We start from the raw sequence: 19764 nt of genomic DNA on the forward strand, positions 1-19764 counted from the left end.
GAGATGGTACTGGAAACCAAATCTACTGATTGTTTGTCCAATAGGGGCAGTATACAACGAGAAGAGGAGGGGGCCTAGGACTGATCCTTGAGGAACCCCATCACGTTATGAACAGTTATTGCTTCTGTCAGTAACGGAGACTGGAAATGTGCGACGGTTTTACCTCTAGTGATCACAGCTAACTAATCAGGGTGCGTTTCCTTTAAGAAGGCGTGGTTTATGAAAAAATAGTTGTTTTGAGTGGTGTTTTGAGTTGTCACTCATTCAGTTTTGGGAGACGTCACCACAGAAATCCTAAGGAAGGGCGGAAGATTAAAAAGTCACTCGGTGATTGGTAGTGAGGCCTGTCAGTCAGCGAGTGAGGGCGGAAGTCGTTGATATAGTAACATTTGATTGGTTAGGAGCTGTCGGGATACGCGTTGTGATTGGTCAGTTTCCTTTAAGGGAAATTAGGGCGAAGGTCGCGGGAGTAAACCTTGTCCTGAGTGCGGGAGGCGGCGGCTGTCACTGTCCGGTGCCGGAGACTGCGGGCATCATGGCCGAGAAGAAGCAGCAAGTCGTCAGCCCCGTGAAGAACTTTTTTGCCGGGGGCTTCGGAGGAGTGTGCCTGGTGTTTGCTGGACATCCCCTGGACACCATAAAGGTGGGCGCTGCCGGAGTCGCCGGTCACCGGAGCGTTGGAAATGCCCAGAAGACGCCTGAGAGTGCGAGCGGCTCGGACCTGGTCACACTTTGCTTCTTTTTTTCATTTCTTTGTAAAAGCTGCGGCGTTTTTCATCACCAGCAGAGTGAATGCGATTTCTGAAGTCTCGTGCACACGCTGCTGTTTTTTTTTCCCCTTGCAGATTTGACCAATCACAGCAGGGTTTTTTTTATTTTTATTATTATTATTATTTTATTTCATAGCTCCATCATCAAATTTTTCATTGTTTTTTTTTTTTTCACCCATTCAAATGAATGGGAGATTTAAAAAAAAAAAAAAAAAAAGTATTTTTCTTGCCAATACTTTGGGTTTCGGTGCAGAAAAATCTCTTCGGTGTGCACAGCCGCAAACCTGCAAAAAAAAAAAAAAATAAATTGCAGGAAAAATAATAATAATAATAATAAAAATAGCGATAAAATCATTGCAGCTTTATGAAGTCAGTGCAGAAAAATCACTTTCAAATACTCGGTGTGCACGCAGCCGCAAATCTGCAAAAAAAAAAAAAAATGCTGGAAAAATAATAATTAAAAAGGAAAAAAAAAAAAAAAGATAAAATCATTGCAGCTTTATGAAGTCAGTTTTTTTCACCAGGGGGGAAAAAAAAAAAACCCAAAACGTTTTGTGCTCATTATAGGCCGGGTTCAAAAAAACATTTGTGTGACGTTTTACCGCAGTTTTGCACGAAGGTGTCATCTGCACAGCCACCTGCAGGGGGCGCTGGCGTTGACAAGTTTTTAGGTAAGAGGTTACAGGCTGGAGGGCGGCTGTGCTGCATCGTGTGACTGTTCGTTGGCTCCCGGGGCGTCGGTGACACTTTATTTGTATTCTTCTCCTAAACTTATTAAAAGGAACAGAAAGAAAGTTTAGGAAATAAAATGTTTCTATCTTTTCCTGGGTAATTACTAGTACAGCCCCTCATGGGGCAAGAAAAAAGGTCAGAACCGGGCACTAAAGCCATTCAGGGTTTTAGGAAAGTGAGGTGAGGTTCCTGGAGTCGATGCACCCAAAATTAAGCTAGAACTCGCCCCCCCCCCCCCCCCCAAAAAAAAAATAAAAAATTGTTAGTTATTTGTAAATATTCTTATTTATGTTTTTTTTTTTTTTGTTTTTGTTTTTTTTATGTTCTAGGTTCGGATTCAGACCCAAGTGAAGCCGGGTCCGGGGCAGACCCCTCTGTACTCGGGGACCTTCGACTGCTTTAAGAAGACGATTGTAAATGAGGTATCCTCATCTGTTAACTATGGCCGGCCCCCAGCTGGGGAAATATTGGGGTCCCGCACCAGTAACCGGTGCCCACTGTGGTTTCCGTCAGTAACTGCTTCCATTTCTAGACTGCAGAATTATGGGAAGATATTGGCGGGTATCATTGAGTCAGAGAAAAGCATTCTGATATTCTATGCAGAAAAGCTCACAGAATATTCCCAACCTCATAGATAGGTGTGATCTGATAGTGCGTCCAAGCTCACGCAAGTTTATTTTACCTCTTATTAAAATTTTCAGCTGTTTTTGAAAAATTTTATGTTTTTTTTGTTTTGTTCACATCTTGTTGCCTTGGAGATTGACCACTGCTGTTAGACAGCATAACATGAGCATTGCTTACAAGCTCTTTCCTATTGAGCTTGTAAGGCCTGTTTTGAAACTATCCAGGAGCATGCCATTACCTCCTACTCCCGGCCTGCTTCAGCGCAGTGCTTCCAAGCTATAGAGAGCAGAGGTGGTCGGTCACCAAGGTAACAAGTTGTAAATAAAACTGTTAATATTCTCAAGAACGGTTGACCTTTTGTTTTTATCGTAAATTAAAGGTACCTTCACACATAACGATATTGTTAACGATATCGTTGCTTTTTGTGACGTAACAACGATATCGTTAATGAAATCGTTATGTGTGACAGCGACCAACGATCAGGCCCCTGCTGGGAGATCGTTGGTCGCTGAATAAAGTCCAGAACTTTATTTCGTCGCTGGACTCCCTGGAGACATCGCTGGATCGGCGTGTGTGACACCGATCCAGCGATGTCTTCACTGGTAACCAGGGTAAACATCGGGTAACTAAGCGCAGGGCCGCGCTTAGTAACCCGATGTTTACCCTGGTTACCATGCTAAAAGTAAAAAAAAACAAACACTAGATACTTATCTACCGCCGTCTGTCCTCCAGCGCTGCGCTCTGCACTCCTCCTGTACTGGCTGTGAGCCGGAAAGCAGAGCGGTGACGTCACCGCTCTGCTTTCCGGCTCACAGACAGTACAGGAGGAGAGCAGAGAAGCAGAGCGCAGCGCTGGAGGACAGACAGCGGTAGGTAAGTATCTAGTGTTTGTTTTTTTTAACTTTTAGCATGGTATCCAGGGTAAACATCAGGTTACTAAGCGCGGCCCTGCGCTTAGTTACCCGATGTTTACCCTGGTTACCGGCATCGTTGGTCGCTGGAGTGCGGTCTGTGTGACAGCTCTCCAGCGACCAAACAGCGACGTTGCAGCGATCCGGATCGTTGTCGGTATCGCTGCAGCGTCGCTTAATGTGAAGGGGCCTTAAGATATCATAGAATGTTGGAAAGGACCTTCCAGGGTCCTCGTGTCCAACCCCCCTGCTCAATGCAGGAGTCACTAAACCATGTCAGACAGATGTCTGTCCAGCCTCTGGTTGGAGACTTCCATTGAAGGAGAACTCACCACCTCTCGTGGCCGCCTGTTCCACTCATTGATCACCCTCACTGTCAAATTCTTTTTTTCTAACATCTAATCTGTATCTTCTCTCGTTCAGTTGCTTCTCTATTTCCATGTTCAAATTAGATTAAGGATTAAACTCTATGGGCAGCTCTGCCAGGCAGATATCTGAAGAGTCTGCACCATTCTGGGGTCACATGTACCATCTGGAACATAAAGGGTTCGGCACGGTTCAGTCCTAGGTCCCCTCCTCTACTCCCTGTACCCTGCCCCTACCCTCCTCTTCTCCCTGTACCCTGCCCCTATTGGATAAACCATCAGTAGATTCGGGTTTTCATTATCATCTCTATGCTGATCACCTCCAATTATACAGATCATCTCCTGATATCCCGCCTGCATTACTACAAAATACTAGGGATTGTCTTACCGCTGTCTCTGACATCATGTCCTCCTTCTGTCTAAAGCTGAAGTCCTTGTTTCCTCCCTCCTCTAACCTACCTATGCCCGACACTGCCATTTCCGTGTGTAGTTCCCCCATTACTCCCCAGTATATTATTCAAAACTTATTCCTCCCCCCCCCACATCCGATCAGTCGCTCGCTCTTTTCATCTACACCTCAAAAACCTCTAGAATTTGACCTTTTCTTACCTTTGACTCTGCAAAATCTTACTGGAGCTCTAATTCATTCTTGCCTGGACTATTGCAACTCTCTACTAATCGGCCTCCCTCTTACTGAGCTCTCCCCTCTCCAATCTGTCCCGAATGCTGCAGCCAGGATCATATTCCTCACCAGCCATTACACCGATGCCTTTACGCTGTGCCAGTCGTTGCACTGGTTACCCATCCACTCCAGAGTAAAATATAAACTCATCACTCTCACCTACAAAGTGCTCCACGGTTCAGCACCACCCTACATCTCCTCCCTTGTCTGTCTACCACCCTACCCGTGCCCTCCGTTCTGCTAATGATCTAAGGCTAACATCCTCCATAATCAGAACCTCCCATTTCCATCTCCAGGACTTCTCTCGTGCTGCACCTGTTTTCTGTAATGCACTACCTCGTACAATTCTGTTAATTCCCAATACCCAAAGTTTCAAGTGTGCCTTAAAAACTAATTTGTTTAGACCAGCCTATTGCCTCACTAATCTATCCCCTGTTCTCTCTTCCACGCACTCAGTAGCACTTTGTACTGGTATCGGTACTTGTACACGTATATTGGCTGGTGACTGATTCATGCAGCGTCCTTTGAATGCCCTTACAGTTTCTCTCCCACCACCACTAAAAAAAGGAAAAAAGTCCGCAGGTAACAGAAAAGAGTGCTTGAGATAAGCGGTGCGAACATTCATTGACAGCCCCTTATCCCAGGAGAGATGACTCCATCCTGGAGTGATGACTTCTGTGTAGTTCAGGGAAGTGACTCTTTTCTTAACTTCTTTGCTTCAGGGCGTCAAGGGTCTGTACAAGGGAATGTTGGCCCCCATCATCGGGGTCACACCAATGTATGCAGTTTGCTTTCTTGGGTTTGGTCTTGGGAAGAAACTGCAGCAGAAGCATCCGGAGGAAATTCTCACGTAAGACACAGACTTTTCTATTACTTTATTTAAAAAAAAAATAAAAATGATCTTCATTAAAGTTTTCCAACAATTTTTACACGAACATATTACCTGCTTTGGGTAACACAGAAAATTAAGAACTGGGAAGGGGGGGGGAATGGGACATGGAAAGGGAAAGACAGCTACGGTAAAAAGGAATCATACTGCAGCGGTGATAGAGACATCTTCTACTTTCTTCACAGGTATGTCTGAAGAGGTTCATCTGTCAAGGACAGGAAACCAACTGATTTGGGAGAGAGGTGCCGCCCTTTTATGTCTGTAGGTTTCCTGTCCCTGAAAGGCGGATCCCCTCTCTCATGGTGCTGTTATGGGAGACCGAATAAAAGAGGCAATATTAATAAGTTTGAACAGCTTTGGGCTTCCTGGATGGATGAACCAGGGATCCTGTCGAGGGAATTAGTGAGATATAGATTGGGCTTGATTTAATAAAGAGGATTACGAGAGATATGATCCATGTTTATCCCATAAGCAATAATAATGATTGAACAGCAGCTACAAGCTCCAAAAGGAGAGGTTTTCTTTTTAGGTATTACAGTGGTGATGGCGACATGTTTTGTCCCTTTTTTTTTGTTTGTAGAATGGGAATTTTTGTTTTTAATTTGGTCTTTCTATCACAGCTGTGGTGCTCTGTGTATCTTGAAAGAGGAGAACAATATCCAGGAATGCGGTTTTAGTCGACGCGTTTCGAAGTTCAAAACTTTGTCATCAGGACTAGCTATAGTCGTTTGTGCTGATGAAGAAGTTTGGATATTGTTCTCCTCCTCCTCCTCCTCCATTCTACTATATTGGCAGCGGAGATTAACCCTTCCATTCATTTTTACCTTTTCCAATCCCCGTGGGTCTGCAGCAGCCTTGAACTTTTCAGTGGTTGTGTGTACACAACCATAGGAGGTGAGTATCATTACTTTTGGTCTCCCCACTGTGTCTCGGATAAGAACCTTGTTGCCCCTTATTGTTCCAGTTTTTTTTTTTTCCTAATTGCTCCGCGAATCCTGACTCCATTCTATCATAGCTGCGATGCTCTGCAGGTCCTGACTCCTTTCTATCATAGCTGCGATGCTCTGCGGGTCCTGACTCCTTTCTATCACAGCTGCGATGCTCTGTGGGTCCTGACTCCTTTCTATCATAGCTGCGATGCTCTGCGGGTCCTGACTCCTTTCTATCATAGCTGCGATGCTCTGCAGGTCCTGACTCCTTTCTATCATAGCTGCGATGCTCTGCAGGTCCTGACTCCTTTCTATCATAGCTGCGATGCTCTGCGGGTCCTGACTCCTTTCTATCACAGCTGCGATGCTCTGTGGGTCCTGACTCCTTTCTATCATAGCTGCGATGCTCTGCGGGTCCTGACTCCTTTCTATCATAGCTGCGATGCTCTGCGGGTCCTGACTCCTTTCTATCATAGCTGCGATGCTCTGCAGGTCCTGACTCCTTTCTATCATAGCTGCGATGCTCTGCGGGTCCTGACTCCTTTCTATCATAGCTGCGATGCTCTGCGGGTCCTGACGACTTTGCATCACAGTTATTACGCTTTGCGCGCCCCACCGCTTATCACCCATTGACGTAAATGTAACCAGGTTCAGTGTCGCTTGCGTCACCTTTTATTAATGTTATGGCTGGTCGTTGTCATTACCCGGTGGACCAATTCCACCATCACAAACCGCAGCAGTACCCCCTGACCTGTGGGATATATCGGGCTCCATTCACTGACAGCAGGCAGAGATACGATCAGCTAAAGGGACCCATCAAGGTGGATGACTCTGGATATGCGACATAAAGTAGTAGTCATTGGGCAGAGATATTTCTGGGCTTCTCTTGTCCGAATTTCAAATGGCTGGTAACAGAGAACAGTAAATTGCACAGAAGAAATTGGCTTTAGTGTCACTTTATACCATGCGTGACCTTAATGCCGTGATCTCCGGTTGCCCCTCTGTCTTAATTGCTGCTCTTCTAGGCTGTGAATACTGGAGGGGCTTGTTCCTGACACCCCTACCTTCGCCCGGCTGTGTAAGGTATGTGTCCTCGGTGTCCATATTCTGTACCCGTGTGTAAATAGTATATGTACATTCACCCTCCATTCTGCCCAGTACTAGCCCAGTCTTCTGCAGATCATGATGCCAGTCTTTACTTTGCTGTATGACTCTCTATCTTTCTTGTTTCTAGGTATCCCCAGCTATTTGCAGCCGGCATGTTATCCGGGGTCTTTACAACAGCGATTATGGCACCTGGTGAGAGAATCAAGTGTCTATTACAGGTATGGAAGAAGTGAAATGCATTGTAACCGCAGTGCATTATGGGATATGTAGTTTAAAAAAAAAAAAAATTGTCATCCTGCAGTTCCTTCCTATGGGCAGCAGGTGGTGACATTGTGCTCTTTGAGAAAAAGGAGCTCCTGTAGCCACATGGTCCTCGCTATCGTCCGCTGCATATTGCCCCCTTTAAACCCTGCACACAATCTGTGTGCCAATGGGTATACATGGCAGCTAGACGCCTATTGAAGTCTCCATGGTCGCTATTTCTTTCTTTTTTTTTTTTTTTTTGCTCATTAATTTCACTATTTTACCACATACTGCTAAACTGAACCACTTGCAGTTTTTGAAAAAAAAAAAAAAAATGTAAAGGTTTCTCTCCCCTTTTTTTCCAATGAAAAAATACTCCCACATTAATGTTTTTAACTTGTAAGGTAAATGCAGTTTAAAAAAAAAAAATCCAAATCAAATGGCAGATTTTCAATCAGAAAAATGCAATTAGGGCGAAACAAATAAAAAATATCTATCTATTTATCTTATTTTTTTTTTTTTTTGGACTAGAAGACCTTTTTTTCTCCAAAAATGGGAGGTGCGTCTATAGTCCAGATGTCCCTAATCTATCTGTGGTGGGAGAGCGGCAGAGTAGCGGGTGACAGCAGCAGCAGCAACCGGCTCCTGCCTCCTAACTCCTGGTCCCGCTGCTAAAGATAAATTAATATTCACTCCCTTCCACGCCCATGGGCGTGGAAAGGAGTGAATATTAATTTCTCTTTAATAGTGAGCACAGTGTTGGCAGCTGCCCAGCCTTGGAGTGTGCAGGCTACTTAGGGCAATGAATATTCACTCCTCTATACTCCCATTAGGCGTGGAATGCAACGAATATTTCTTACCTTTTAGTAGGGACACATGTGAAGGCTTGGAAGCTGCAGGAACCCAGCGGCTGTTGCTGACACTGCTCACTAAAGAGCACTGAATACTCACTGCGCTCCACACACACAGTCCTGGCGTGGAGAACTGTGAATATTCCAGCAGCTGTCCTCTGCAGCTTATAAGCAGCGCATGACGTCACTGCCATGTGCTGCTTACAAGCACAAAACAGCTGCTGGCACAGCACGCTGCGAGGGCGCACAGGTAGGTAAGAATTGTTTTGTTTTTGTTTTTTTGTTCTTTTCTGCTGGGGTCCATGCATACAGTGAAGGAAATGAGTATTTGATCCCTTGCTGATTTTGTAATTTTGCCCACTGACAAAGACATGAACAATCCGTAATTTTAAGGGTAGGTTAATTTTAACATTGAGAGATAGATTATCAAAAATAAAATCTAGAAAATCGCATTGTATAAATTTCATAAAGTTTTTTTCAGCGCTGTTAAAAAGCTGCGCTGAGGCATAAGTACCCTTAACTTCTGCCGTTTAAAAAGCGTATCTGCGGTCCTTAAGGGATTAAAATGGATAGGACTGAGATGTAATACCATGTGGAACCTGTGGAAAGTTGTGGCGCTGTTTTGTGGAAAAGTAGCCTTCTTTTTTTTTTTTTTCTCCTTTTTTTTTTTTTTTTTTTTTTCCTTCTTAAGTTCTGTACAACTTTTTAGAAGTTTGATTTCCTCCTCTAACGGCTTTATTGTTATAAATCAAAATCGTGAAGGTAAGGAGTCGCTTCATTGATCATGTTAGCGAATAAAGATGATGACCACCTCGCCTGATATACTGGACAATTAGGAAGGTCCGAACCCTGCTCATGAAGAGACCATGCACTGAAAATATGCTTTTTGTCTTCCAGATCCAGGCGGCCACTGGAGAAAAGAAATATGCCGGCCCCATGGACTGCGCCAAGCAAATCTACAGAGAGGCTGGAATCCGAGGAATATACAAGGGGACGGTTCTGACCCTCATGAGAGGTACGGTATATAGGATGGAGGATGCATGGGGCCTCACACTGCGGATATCATAAGTAACACTAGGGGGAGCCAATACCAAGCAAGATGTCATACTCCAGGGGTACAACAGGGAAGAAAGTGTAGATTTAGGGGGACCCATCACCATTTCTCACCGGGTTACCCTGGCCGCAGCCTTTGGCATTAGCATGGCATCCCCCTTTCTGTAGATAATGAGATTCAGGAGCGATGAGCGATAATTGCGCTGATTAAATCTCACATCCTAATCAGAGTCACGGCTGCACAATTCTACAAATCCAGGACGTAAATGACTTGATTCAAGGTCAGGTCGGCTTCCAGTAGCTAATTGTATTCTTCCTGCTGATCTATAGTTTTCCAGGGCCTGAGCCGATCTGTGAGATATGAAGAGGTCCTCTAACAAGGGGGGTCCATGATTCACCCCAGTGTAGCGGGATCGGGGCGCTTAGCACCTAATGTACTGAACTTTTTAAAGGGATATTCCCATCTTAGAAAATAATGGCCAAGGATGATTGGATCGAGGTCAGATCCTTTTGGGGGCACACAGCGCCTGAGAATAAAGGAGAGATGGCGCTAATGTCTGCACAGTGTAGCTCCGAAAACGCGATGGGCTCAGAAATGCAGAAGCACGTTATTCTCTGAGCGCCGCTGTGCAGAGAAAAGTGCAGGAGCTGCATCCATTTTATTCTCTAATGTTGGGGTACCACAGGTCAGAAACTTGCCAATATTAAGAGGTTTATCCCCTTTCATATGAATAAGGTATAACTTGCTGATCACTGGAGGTCCGACCTCACGGACCCCTACCGATCCAGATTAGAAGGTGTTGCATGCACCCCTCCAGTCCATTCATTGTCTGTGGGACTGCTGGAGAGATCTGAATAGAGCACTCTACTCGAACTGGCCATTGTATAGACAATGACTGGAGGAGAGGGGCGCACGCTCCACCTCCTCTTTCTCTGGGTTGTTGGGGGTCCCAGTTATCAGCAAGGTCTGTACAGAGGATAACTATCAATCTGGGGTAAAACCTGTTCAAAGTGACAGCATATCACCTATAAAAATTCTCTTTACTGGCTGCATCTGGGAAACCTGAGTGGCCACTATTACTGGTCCTATAATGGTTGCATCCAGCTTTCCCAAGCTTCTGAAGAGCAGTACTGTATCGTTGGGGTGTGATACAATATTAGTGGATCTATCAATCCTCCGCTAGGCAGACTTGTCTCTCGGGGCTATAGGAAAGGTGGGTGACTATAGCTGGGGTCGATGTACGGGCAACCATGTTTGTGCTGGGATTTCTATTGTCTGCTGTTGGTTAATGATTGTCCGCTTTGTGCCGTAGATGTGCCGGCGAGTGGAATGTACTTTATGACCTACGAATGGCTGAAGAATGTCCTGACACCTGAGGGCCACAGGTAATCACAGTCGCTGCAGAGCAGGGTCGGCTCATTGGACTTGCACCAGGACAATGTACGGTCAGTGAGGTTTAAAATATAAAGCACATTAGAGGGTTTGGGCCACCCCTCTTCCAGTAATGGTAGTAAAGATATGCTCTGTGGGGTGTAGCTGCTGGTGGTCTCCACAGTGCATAAAATACAAAGGCCCCTTCGCTCCTGTTTGTGTCACTTCAATTCAGAGAAGCTTTATCTCCTGACTTCTTAAGGGGGCCGATTAGACACGGAGGGGCGGCTCCTTCATTTTGGGTATCACTCGAGGTCACCGCTCCTTGTCCTCGTCTCCTGTCTCTGGGACACTGGCGTTCATGGTTTCTGAATTAGTATAACTTAGTTTAGCTTATTTCTGTGAACGGATCGGCTGAGCCAGAATATCCGGCCCAACGAGTCCTCAACCCGACGTGGGGAGGGTTTGTTGTGTGCACAAGTATAATTGGTGTAAGTAAATCCCTATAATCAGCCAAGTATTACAGACGATCAATCATGGTACGTAACCTCCTTTATCCCTTTGTCATGTTTATTTAGTAACTGGGGTGGGGGGGAGGAATAAAATTACTGATGCAGAAGATCAGAGTTGGTCATTATAATAACACGATGTTCCCTGGTTTCATCGGACTGCCATTACAGCTCCGTGTTACATTAACGCAGAGAGATATCATAACGAACACTGGAAAACACATTCAGCTCTGCTATATCGCTTAACTACCTATAGAAGATATAATGTGCAGCTAGGTGGTCAGACAAGCTTAGAAAGATAGCTGATACGTCGTGCGAGATAAGACGGGGATGGCCAATCAAAATGGGGGGTACGTCTCCTTTATTCTCAGTATCTGTAAGGTTCCCGGAGATTCAACCATAAATCCTAATGATTTTCCATCACTTCAAGGGAAAGTGCTGCCAATTATGACAGATCCACGGCTAACATCCCCTTCCTTATCGGCGCCCATAAACTGCAAACAGATGAGCAGTGGGATCCTGAATGTGAACCTTTAAAATCCTCAGCAGCACCTCGTCCTGTTGAAACGGGGGATGTGCTGCCGACAAGGATCGTACTAATGATCCCCGTACAGTTTGTATGGGCTCATCTGAAAGAACCTTCCTTAAACCAGCGCCGATCGCAGCTTGTTCTCGGAGTTTACATTTCTTGCAGGCTGGGATGGACACGGGCCATTGTAGGGAAATCCTGCCTCTTTATAGTTGGCACGGTGTTGGCTGCTCACTTGTGTGTATCCAGACTGGTCATGAGCCACAACGCTTCTTACAAATGGCCCCCGTACACAAGTGATGAAAGGGGGACGATTTTAGCCACAGCGGATGACCATGTAATGTATATGGGGGGGCCGCCTGACTCTTTCCCAACATATTATGTATGATACTTTTTTTGGAGGGATACTCCATTGCCAGAAGTGTCTGAAAACACACGAGTGCTAGGCTCGGCCGAGGGTTCATAAGTATAGGGGAGTTGGGAAAGATTGACTAAAGTTGATCAAATAATATCTCGGAACCCCTAGTCCAGTGGCCACATTAGTAGCCCGCGGTCGCCATTTCAGAGCCCTGTAAACCTTCTATCCTATGTATAGTGCAGTCTCTCATATTACTGGTGCGAAGCCGCAGTCCTGCTGTAAATTACCTTTTTATATATATCTATATTTTTCCCTTTTCTCCATCCCCCATCCCTGACAGTGTCACTGAGCTGAGTGTTCCTCGAATTCTTTTCGCCGGAGGAATGGCTGGAATCTTTAACTGGTCTGTGGCGATTCCCCCAGACGTGCTAAAATCTCGTTTCCAGACAGGTGGGTGCTGGCTTTGCTGTGAGGGTCTGCAGGCCGGCGTGTTAATAGGAGCGCTGTATTTCAGTAAATCCCGTTCTATTCTTCCTCTCTTCGCTCTTTTTCCACCTCTTCAAGTGCTAATAATTTCTGAGCCTCTTGTGAATTGAATTAGTCTCCGCGGGGCCGCGCTCGTAATGGGTCTGAAGTGGAGCAGCAGCCAAAAAAAAAACCCGCAACATACTCTTATATATGCAGCATGGAGCTGTGCAGGGCAAACTGTGGTGGGGTTGGCGCTGCACTACAACTCCCAGCATTACAATATGGTGATACATTATATAGCTTATTCCCAGCATTAAAGGCTTGGATTGGCGATCAGTTGCAGATGGGTGGGGGTCCGACGGCTGGGACCACCGCTCCTTCCGATAACTGGGCTCTGAAGTGAAACTCATGTGCACCATTTTATTTTTTTATTCAATGTCTATGATCTGCCGGAAAAGCCAACTGCTGTCAGCAGCCATCACCAGTAATTCCGTAGAGGATGGATGTGCGGCTGCCGCTCCAGCCCGGAGGGGCATTTCAGGGTCCCATTCTCGGGCCGAAGCATTAACACCCATCAATTATCCAAAAGGTGAGAGCGGCCATTTACATCGCTGTCTGCCGCCGTAGCCACTTCTCCCATGTATACAAATGTAGCCTTGTTAGCCAAGTGGGCGTGATCCTCACTTTTTATGGGTGTTGTATTAAGGACCACGCCCACGTGACAAGGCTAGATTTGCATACACTGGCAATATGGCAGCAAACAGGGATGTAAATGAAATGGTCTGTGTTTCCCATAGCAACACTTCGTTTGGTTGCTATGGGCAACAAAGATGTCTCTCTGTACACCCTTTCATAAAGCTCCCCGTTATATCGGTGGATATGGCGCAGTTTGTGCCGGTTTTCACTCATTGAGGCAACCCGCTATACTGTTTGATCTGTGACCAGTAGGCCCCGATTATATAAAACCTGTTGTCAAAGTCTGATGTTGCCCTTAGCAACCGATAATTTTTCCAGCTGAACTCTGGCTGGTTGCTCTCAACAATTAGGCCCAAATGTGTAATGGTGAGACTGGCTTGGTTTCCCATAGCAACGAATCAGAGCTCAGCTTTAATTTCTTAAACTCCACTGGAAAAATGAAAGCTGCTCTGTGATTGGTTGCTACAGTACAAAATGTCCTGCCTGTACTTTTACTGCATCTGTCCCACAGCCCCGGCCGGAAAATATCCCAATGGATTCCGGGATGTGCTGCGTGAATTAATCCGTGAGGAAGGAATAGGATCACTGTATAAAGGCTTCACGCCGGTCATGCTCCGTGCCTTCCCTGCCAATGCTGTAAGTAATGGTCTGGATCATACGGGCTCTCGGGCCCCTTTTCCCTTCCTTTTTTTTTTTTCTTCCCTGCCTTCCTAGAGATATATATATATATATATATATATATATATATATATATATATATATATATATATATATATATATATATAATTTTTTTTTTCCGACATGGACTGTAGATATTTTCCTTGCCACTTTGGACCCATACGACTTTCTGATTTTTATTTTTTTATTATACATACTTTTTTTTAGCAATATTTTATGTACATATGTAAAACAAACACCCCCCACCTCAAAAAATTGATATTATTTTATAGTATAATTTTTATTTTTTTCTTAGTTTGTACCTGCTCAATCATTAATCTAATTGAAAGCATTTTAATCACTCCAGATTTCCAGACCGATCGTGAGACCACTTATAATCCCGGATTACTGGATTTCTCAGTATAACCATGGCTGGAAATAATCTCCTAAATCCTATATGGTCCGGGTCTCCTGTAGACTGATATCTTAATCAATGGCCTGAAAAGGACAAATTTAAAAAAAAAAAAAAAAAGCTAAGATTCAGCAATGATTTCCGTCACCCAGCTTTCCCAGAACCAGATAGCTATTTAGCAGAGAATACTGATTGAAGGACTCTGACTAATGAATCCCCTCATCTCTTCTCATCCTCAGGCGTGTTTCCTTGGATTCGAAGTGGCCATGAAGTTCCTAAACTGGCTTGCGCCAAACTTGTGAGAATTTCCGGACTTTATAGAAGACCGGCCGGCTACTTGGCACCTTTGGTGCTGCCACCTTTCAAGAAAAGGACTGATAAATAACAAGTTGCCTTAGTTCCCCCATTCGCGGGGAAAAGCAGAAACACTTGAAATGCGACTGTTTAAAATCCTCCCTGTTAATGTAACGAGCTGCTCGGATTTTTATGGACTGCGATGAATTAGATGATTTACAGGCAATTTATTTTTATCTAGTAGATCAATAAGGCAACGATCCGGCGCTGACCTCCGTCTTAATTACTCCGGGGCGTTGGCGTCGCACTTCGCAGAACACTATCTCTCTTCTCCCATTGTATAGAAGGATCGGTGACCTGCAGCTGACAAACCGTAAGCCATTCGGTGAGCACCGGCCGGTACCTGTCCTGGCACTAAGCCTTTACCCCACAGTGCTGCGGCCCCCTCCCCCACACTCGGGCACAGTCTTTCCTTGCATCCATACGTTGGGTAACCCGAGCAGAGCGACCTCTAAACGTATACAGCTGCACGTATTAAATATCTGCCTCATGGTGTCGATTCTTGTGCCGCGCTTCTTGCACATATCTCAGCTCCTCGCTGCCTACAAATTGTTTTCCAGTCCTTGATTTTATAGGGTGGGAGAAGAGATTTAATTTTCTACAGATCTTTCTATCAGAAGTAAATGTTTTGTCTCATCACACGGCTTTTGTAATGGGTTATTTCTATCCGAGCATTGCTCACCGTTCATTAATGTTGACGCGGGCACTGGAGGCAGCCATGACTACGTGCGTCCAGGACCATGCAACCACTTCGACTCCATAATTCCCGGTCTGTGCCTCACTAGACAAATGATGGGTGCTGTGCAAAAATGCATCTAAGAAAATGTCATATTTGTTACTTGGATGTATTTTTGGCTAAAAAAAAAAATTTCCAATTGGGCTTAAATAAAAATTTTGCACCGTTTTTGTTCAGTAGTCGGTGTGTGTCGCACTGTGTATTCCTGGCCGTGAGTTAACTAAGGATCCGTCAGTGAACTTATTCTGGAGAGTTTAACACTTAATCTTCCTTTTTCTGAAATTCTCTGGGCTGATTTATCAAAACAAAGTACAGCTCAAATATCATACGGTCATAAGTCAGCTGAGAGGAGCTCCGAAAAATGAAGATGGGACTTATAAACTTGTCAGAACCAGCTCCATGGCAGCAGACTCGGTTAACCCATTCTGCAGCGAGTAATAGACCTAGTAACACAGGCCATAGAGGGCAAGTGGTGCAAAAGCTTTAATGAAACCAGCAGCCCCCCTTCCAATTTTTTATTGTTTTTTGCCAAATACATATATAAAATAATACTGTCCTCGCTGGTTCTCCTATCCTTTAAGATGCCGATACACATTAGATGAGCCCAGCAACAGGCAGGGGGACACTAGCATATGGTATCCTATAACCTGTTGACCCTCGGGATTACGCTCGCAGAAGAGCTGGATCTAAGTGTCAGTGCTCTATCCTCCAATCATATTGCATGTGAGAATTGGAGCACAGGTGTGGAGGAGACTGAGAACTTAATTTCTCAATATGCGCTGCTGCTGCCGTCGGCGGGAATCGTACTGCACTCATATGATTTCTGAGTGCAGTGCAATGTTTCAGATGCATCCATAAACTTATATGGGTGTATGCAATCCGAGTTTGGCATGCAATCGCAGCATGCTGGATTTTTTTCTTTTTTTTCCTGTCCGGTCGCGATCCAATCGGAGCAAGAAAAAAGAAACGCCACTGAGAACACAATCATAGGATTAAATTGGTACTAATGCAATCTGATTTTCAATCAAATTGCATTAGTCTGATTTAATCGCAAGTGGAAGCCAACCCTAAATGTTTGATATAAAGTTGTTCCAACTCTCCCAATACTGCGGTTGAAAGAAGGATTGGGCATGTTTAAATCCAGCATGCCCAATTCTTTGAAAAGTTGGCATTGTGCATTAGCGACTTGGTCTTCTCTCCCCATTGAGCACATATGCACGCTCAGCCAAGCCCTGCATGCATAAGTATAATCTTTATTTTTATATAGCGCTAACGTATTCCGCAGCGCTTTACAGTTTGCATACATTATCATCGCTGTCTCTGATGGGGCTCACAATCTAAATTCCCTATCAGAGTGTCTTTGGAATGTGGGAGGAAACCGGAGAACCCGGAGGAAATTTTAAGTTCCTCTGTGCTCACTTGCAACCATAGACCTCATGAAAGTTGAACTGAACTGTGATTTCTTTAGGTTACCTGTGTCCCCAAAGAAGGCTCCAAGAAAGATTTTACGGTGAGTACCAAAAATCCCCTTTTGGTCATAATTCAGCTGCGAGGAGCTCAGAAAAAGACGGATAAAATAGGTATCCAATTTCCCCCTCAGAATTTGCTCACTGTCAAATTGCAGCCACTAATGTGCAGGGAAACAAAGAGCCAGTAAAAACCAAACGATGCCGAATTTTTCATGACATCCATCCGTATTGTTTAACGAGATGCAGCACTGCATGAGTTAACGCTTTAAGTTTAATGAATGGCGCAGTTCATCCGATAATGATGTGAGTTTCCCCTTTTAAGATCATCATATTAGTGCGTAATTAATTTGGGGGGAATTCGCTGACAAGCAGACCGCCAGTTACTGGTACTGAGAAAAACGATCCGTGCAGGGTGACGGCACAGTGAGTAATGTGCCGCTCTGTAGGTGTGAGTGGGCGGCAAGTAAAAGGTAATTCCAAAGTAAGAGATGAAATTCTACATCATCGGAGAAATATCCATCCATCTTATCTCACGTTTCTCTGCATTATCCGCAGTGGCAAAAAAACCCATCAAATCGTGCAGATTTTGTCCTTTCCATTGGTATCTGCCGTAAGACACGCAGGGGATTTAACATCCCTACCTTAGGTCATCTTATGCTGCTGTTTTTTTCCTCGCTGTGTGGAGATAATGTTTTTTGCTACCAATAAACTGAACTTTATGCCCAACACACAACTGCGCAGTGGAAAATCCATGTTCGCTATGTGGGAACATAACCTAAGGCTATGTTCACATTTGCGTTGTGCGGTGCAGCGTCGGCGACGCAACGCAAATGTAAACGCATGCACAACGAAGGGCTTTGTGACGCATGCGTCCACTTTTGCATGGTTTTTGGCGCAGAAAAAACTGCATCATGCAGCGTCCTCTGCACCCTGACGCATGCGCCACAGTGACGCATGCGTCACAAAACGCAAGTGCAACGCATGTCCATGCGCCCCCCATGTTAAGTATAGGGGCGCATGACGCATGCGTCGTCGCCGCGGCTGCGCCCAACGCAACGCTAATGTGAACGTAGCCTAATAGGTGCCTGCACATATGGCCGATCTTCTGCTTTGCTTCCATAGTAAAGTCTGTCTGTGTTACATGCAGGTTTTGCTGCGGGTTTTACCTTTATACATGGTGCTAGCCACTGAGCCACCCACCATGCAAATAGGATTTTCACTTGGCTTGTTCTGGGCTGAGAGCGCGCTCATGCAAGCTGTTTGCTGTATAGCTTGTAAGTGCTTCTCTACAACAATCCAGATCTCTGGATCCAGCCGGCCTAGGTGACCTTGCACAGCGGGGAGCAGACAGTTTTGGCAAGCAGCTCAGCCATTGAGCTGGCGATCCTCAGGAGCACGCTGCTCCCCTGGCAGAGGAGTGGAGCGCTGCGCTCCTGAAGATAGAAACTTCATACAAGCCCTTTACTCCGATATCGATTATTAACGTGATGCGGATTTAAACAAAAAAAAACCCTGCAGTTTATGCATGTAATATAACTTTATAATCTCATCTACTTTCATACTCTATTACGTGCTGGATTTTTTGCGGATAAAGCCATATATAAAATTGTGCACGATGTTTCATTGTGGATTTCCGCAGCATAAAAAACTGCAAAACCATTAATGCTGCAGATGAAATGTTTGGTGAAGTGTACGAGATCCGGGCAGGTGACTGCGGTGCCGCTGCTGACGTCTCGTGTCACCCGGCAGTGATTGGAATTAACGATTTACGAGGCCCTGATTAATAATGCAGCGCGCGCTCTCGGGCTGCAAAACAAAAGACCTTGAGGGTGTAGGACACGCTGACAGCTTGTAGCGGGATTAATGTATTACAGGATTACATAAACTGCTAAGAAGTGGCAGGTGACGTCAGAGCACATTGTGGAGAGTGACAGGGGGGCAATTACATGACGGGGGTAATTAACCCAGCTGGATGATATCCCAATTACAATTGTTTCACTAGGCAACAAGGATGTGCGTTTAAAGCGGCGTCCCTCCTGCGATGAATGCAGACCTCACTAATAACAAGGCAGCGCCATTGTCACGGCCAGGCCGCGCAGGCCGGTGCTTTTGTGTAGACGCTATATATGTATAGCTTGTGTTCTTAGTCCATTTATACTGTCGTAGCCGCTCGTTTTAGGTCACGGGTGCTGATTAGTGCAAGAATTACCCCAAATTTTCAGATCTTAAAGGGACATTACACCGCAACTGCTGAGTCTTAAAAATAAAAGAAAAATCAAGGCGATGTGAGAGTAAAATATAGGAGTTAAGGTGATGACGTTGTCTGTAGCCTGTTCAGCAACTTTTAACTCCCAACATCCCCTCTGATAGTTGCAACAGGTTGGAGACCGCTGTTAAAGGAACTAGATAGTTCGGCAGGAAAGTCGCCACAGATGACATCGATATGAGGTGTACCCAAAATATCAGACCCCGACCTGAGTATACTCGTACAGCTATGCCGCCTTCACTTAAGAGTCCTTTACAGGTATGTATATTTTTGCAACCATTTTATTTTAATACCTCTAAAATAAAAAAAATAACTAGTTTTGAAGTTTTTTTGTTTTGTTTGTTTTTTTTTAAATCTGCCGTTTTGCGTACGCAGCTCCAATCCAGACCTATGCGTCTTTATGGTTACCCTGCAGGTAACTTGTTCTTGCAGACACTTCTTGGGATCATTGTCAGCAACTTGGCAAGAAGAGTAGAGTAACACCATGACTGAAGGGTCAGACCCCAATTATTTGTGGAGATACATAGATCTGCATGGGAGCTGTATACACAAAATTGTAGGATGTTTTATCTGCATGGATTATTTGCAGGATTGCAAGGAGAGGGGGGCCGAAGACTGCAAGATCAGACCTGACACTGTTTGTTAGTAGTCTGTAACCATAGAGAAACATAGATCTGCAGAGGAGCTGTGTACATAGTAACATAGTAACATAGTAACATAGTTAGTAAGGCCGAAAAAAGACATTTGTCCATCCAGTTCAGCCTATATTCCATCATAATAAA

At 44.9% G+C, this 19764-nt stretch overlaps 1 protein-coding gene across 1 annotated transcript; it reads left to right on the top strand.

The window, feature by feature from the left end:
- Nucleotides 1–430: 430 nt before the first annotated feature.
- SLC25A20 (solute carrier family 25 member 20) lies at nt 431–15415 on the top strand. The gene is made up of 9 exons (XM_069736329.1): nt 431–643; nt 1832–1924; nt 4807–4934; nt 7137–7227; nt 9001–9118; nt 10470–10542; nt 12265–12374; nt 13600–13724; nt 14397–15415. Exons 1-9 carry the CDS (start codon nt 536–538, stop codon nt 14457–14459), a joined length of 909 nt encoding a protein of 302 aa, XP_069592430.1. The 5' UTR covers nt 431–535; the 3' UTR covers nt 14460–15415.
- The last annotated feature ends 4349 nt before the right edge of the window (nt 15416–19764 follow it).

This window comes from Ranitomeya imitator, chromosome 8 (assembly GCF_032444005.1).
Source record: "Ranitomeya imitator isolate aRanImi1 chromosome 8, aRanImi1.pri, whole genome shotgun sequence".
NCBI lineage: Eukaryota > Metazoa > Chordata > Amphibia > Anura > Dendrobatidae > Ranitomeya > Ranitomeya imitator.

Coding starts and splice junctions, on each gene's coding strand:
- SLC25A20 (XM_069736329.1), top strand. CDS start 536: ATGGCCGAGAAGAAGCAGCAAGTCGTCAGCCCCGTGAAGAACTTTTTT. Junction 9,119..10,469: donor GGTTCTGACCCTCATGAGAG/GTACGGTATATA, acceptor TTTGTGCCGTAG/ATGTGCCGGCGAGTGGAATG. Junction 10,543..12,264: donor CTGACACCTGAGGGCCACAG/GTAATCACAGTC, acceptor CATCCCTGACAG/TGTCACTGAGCTGAGTGTTC.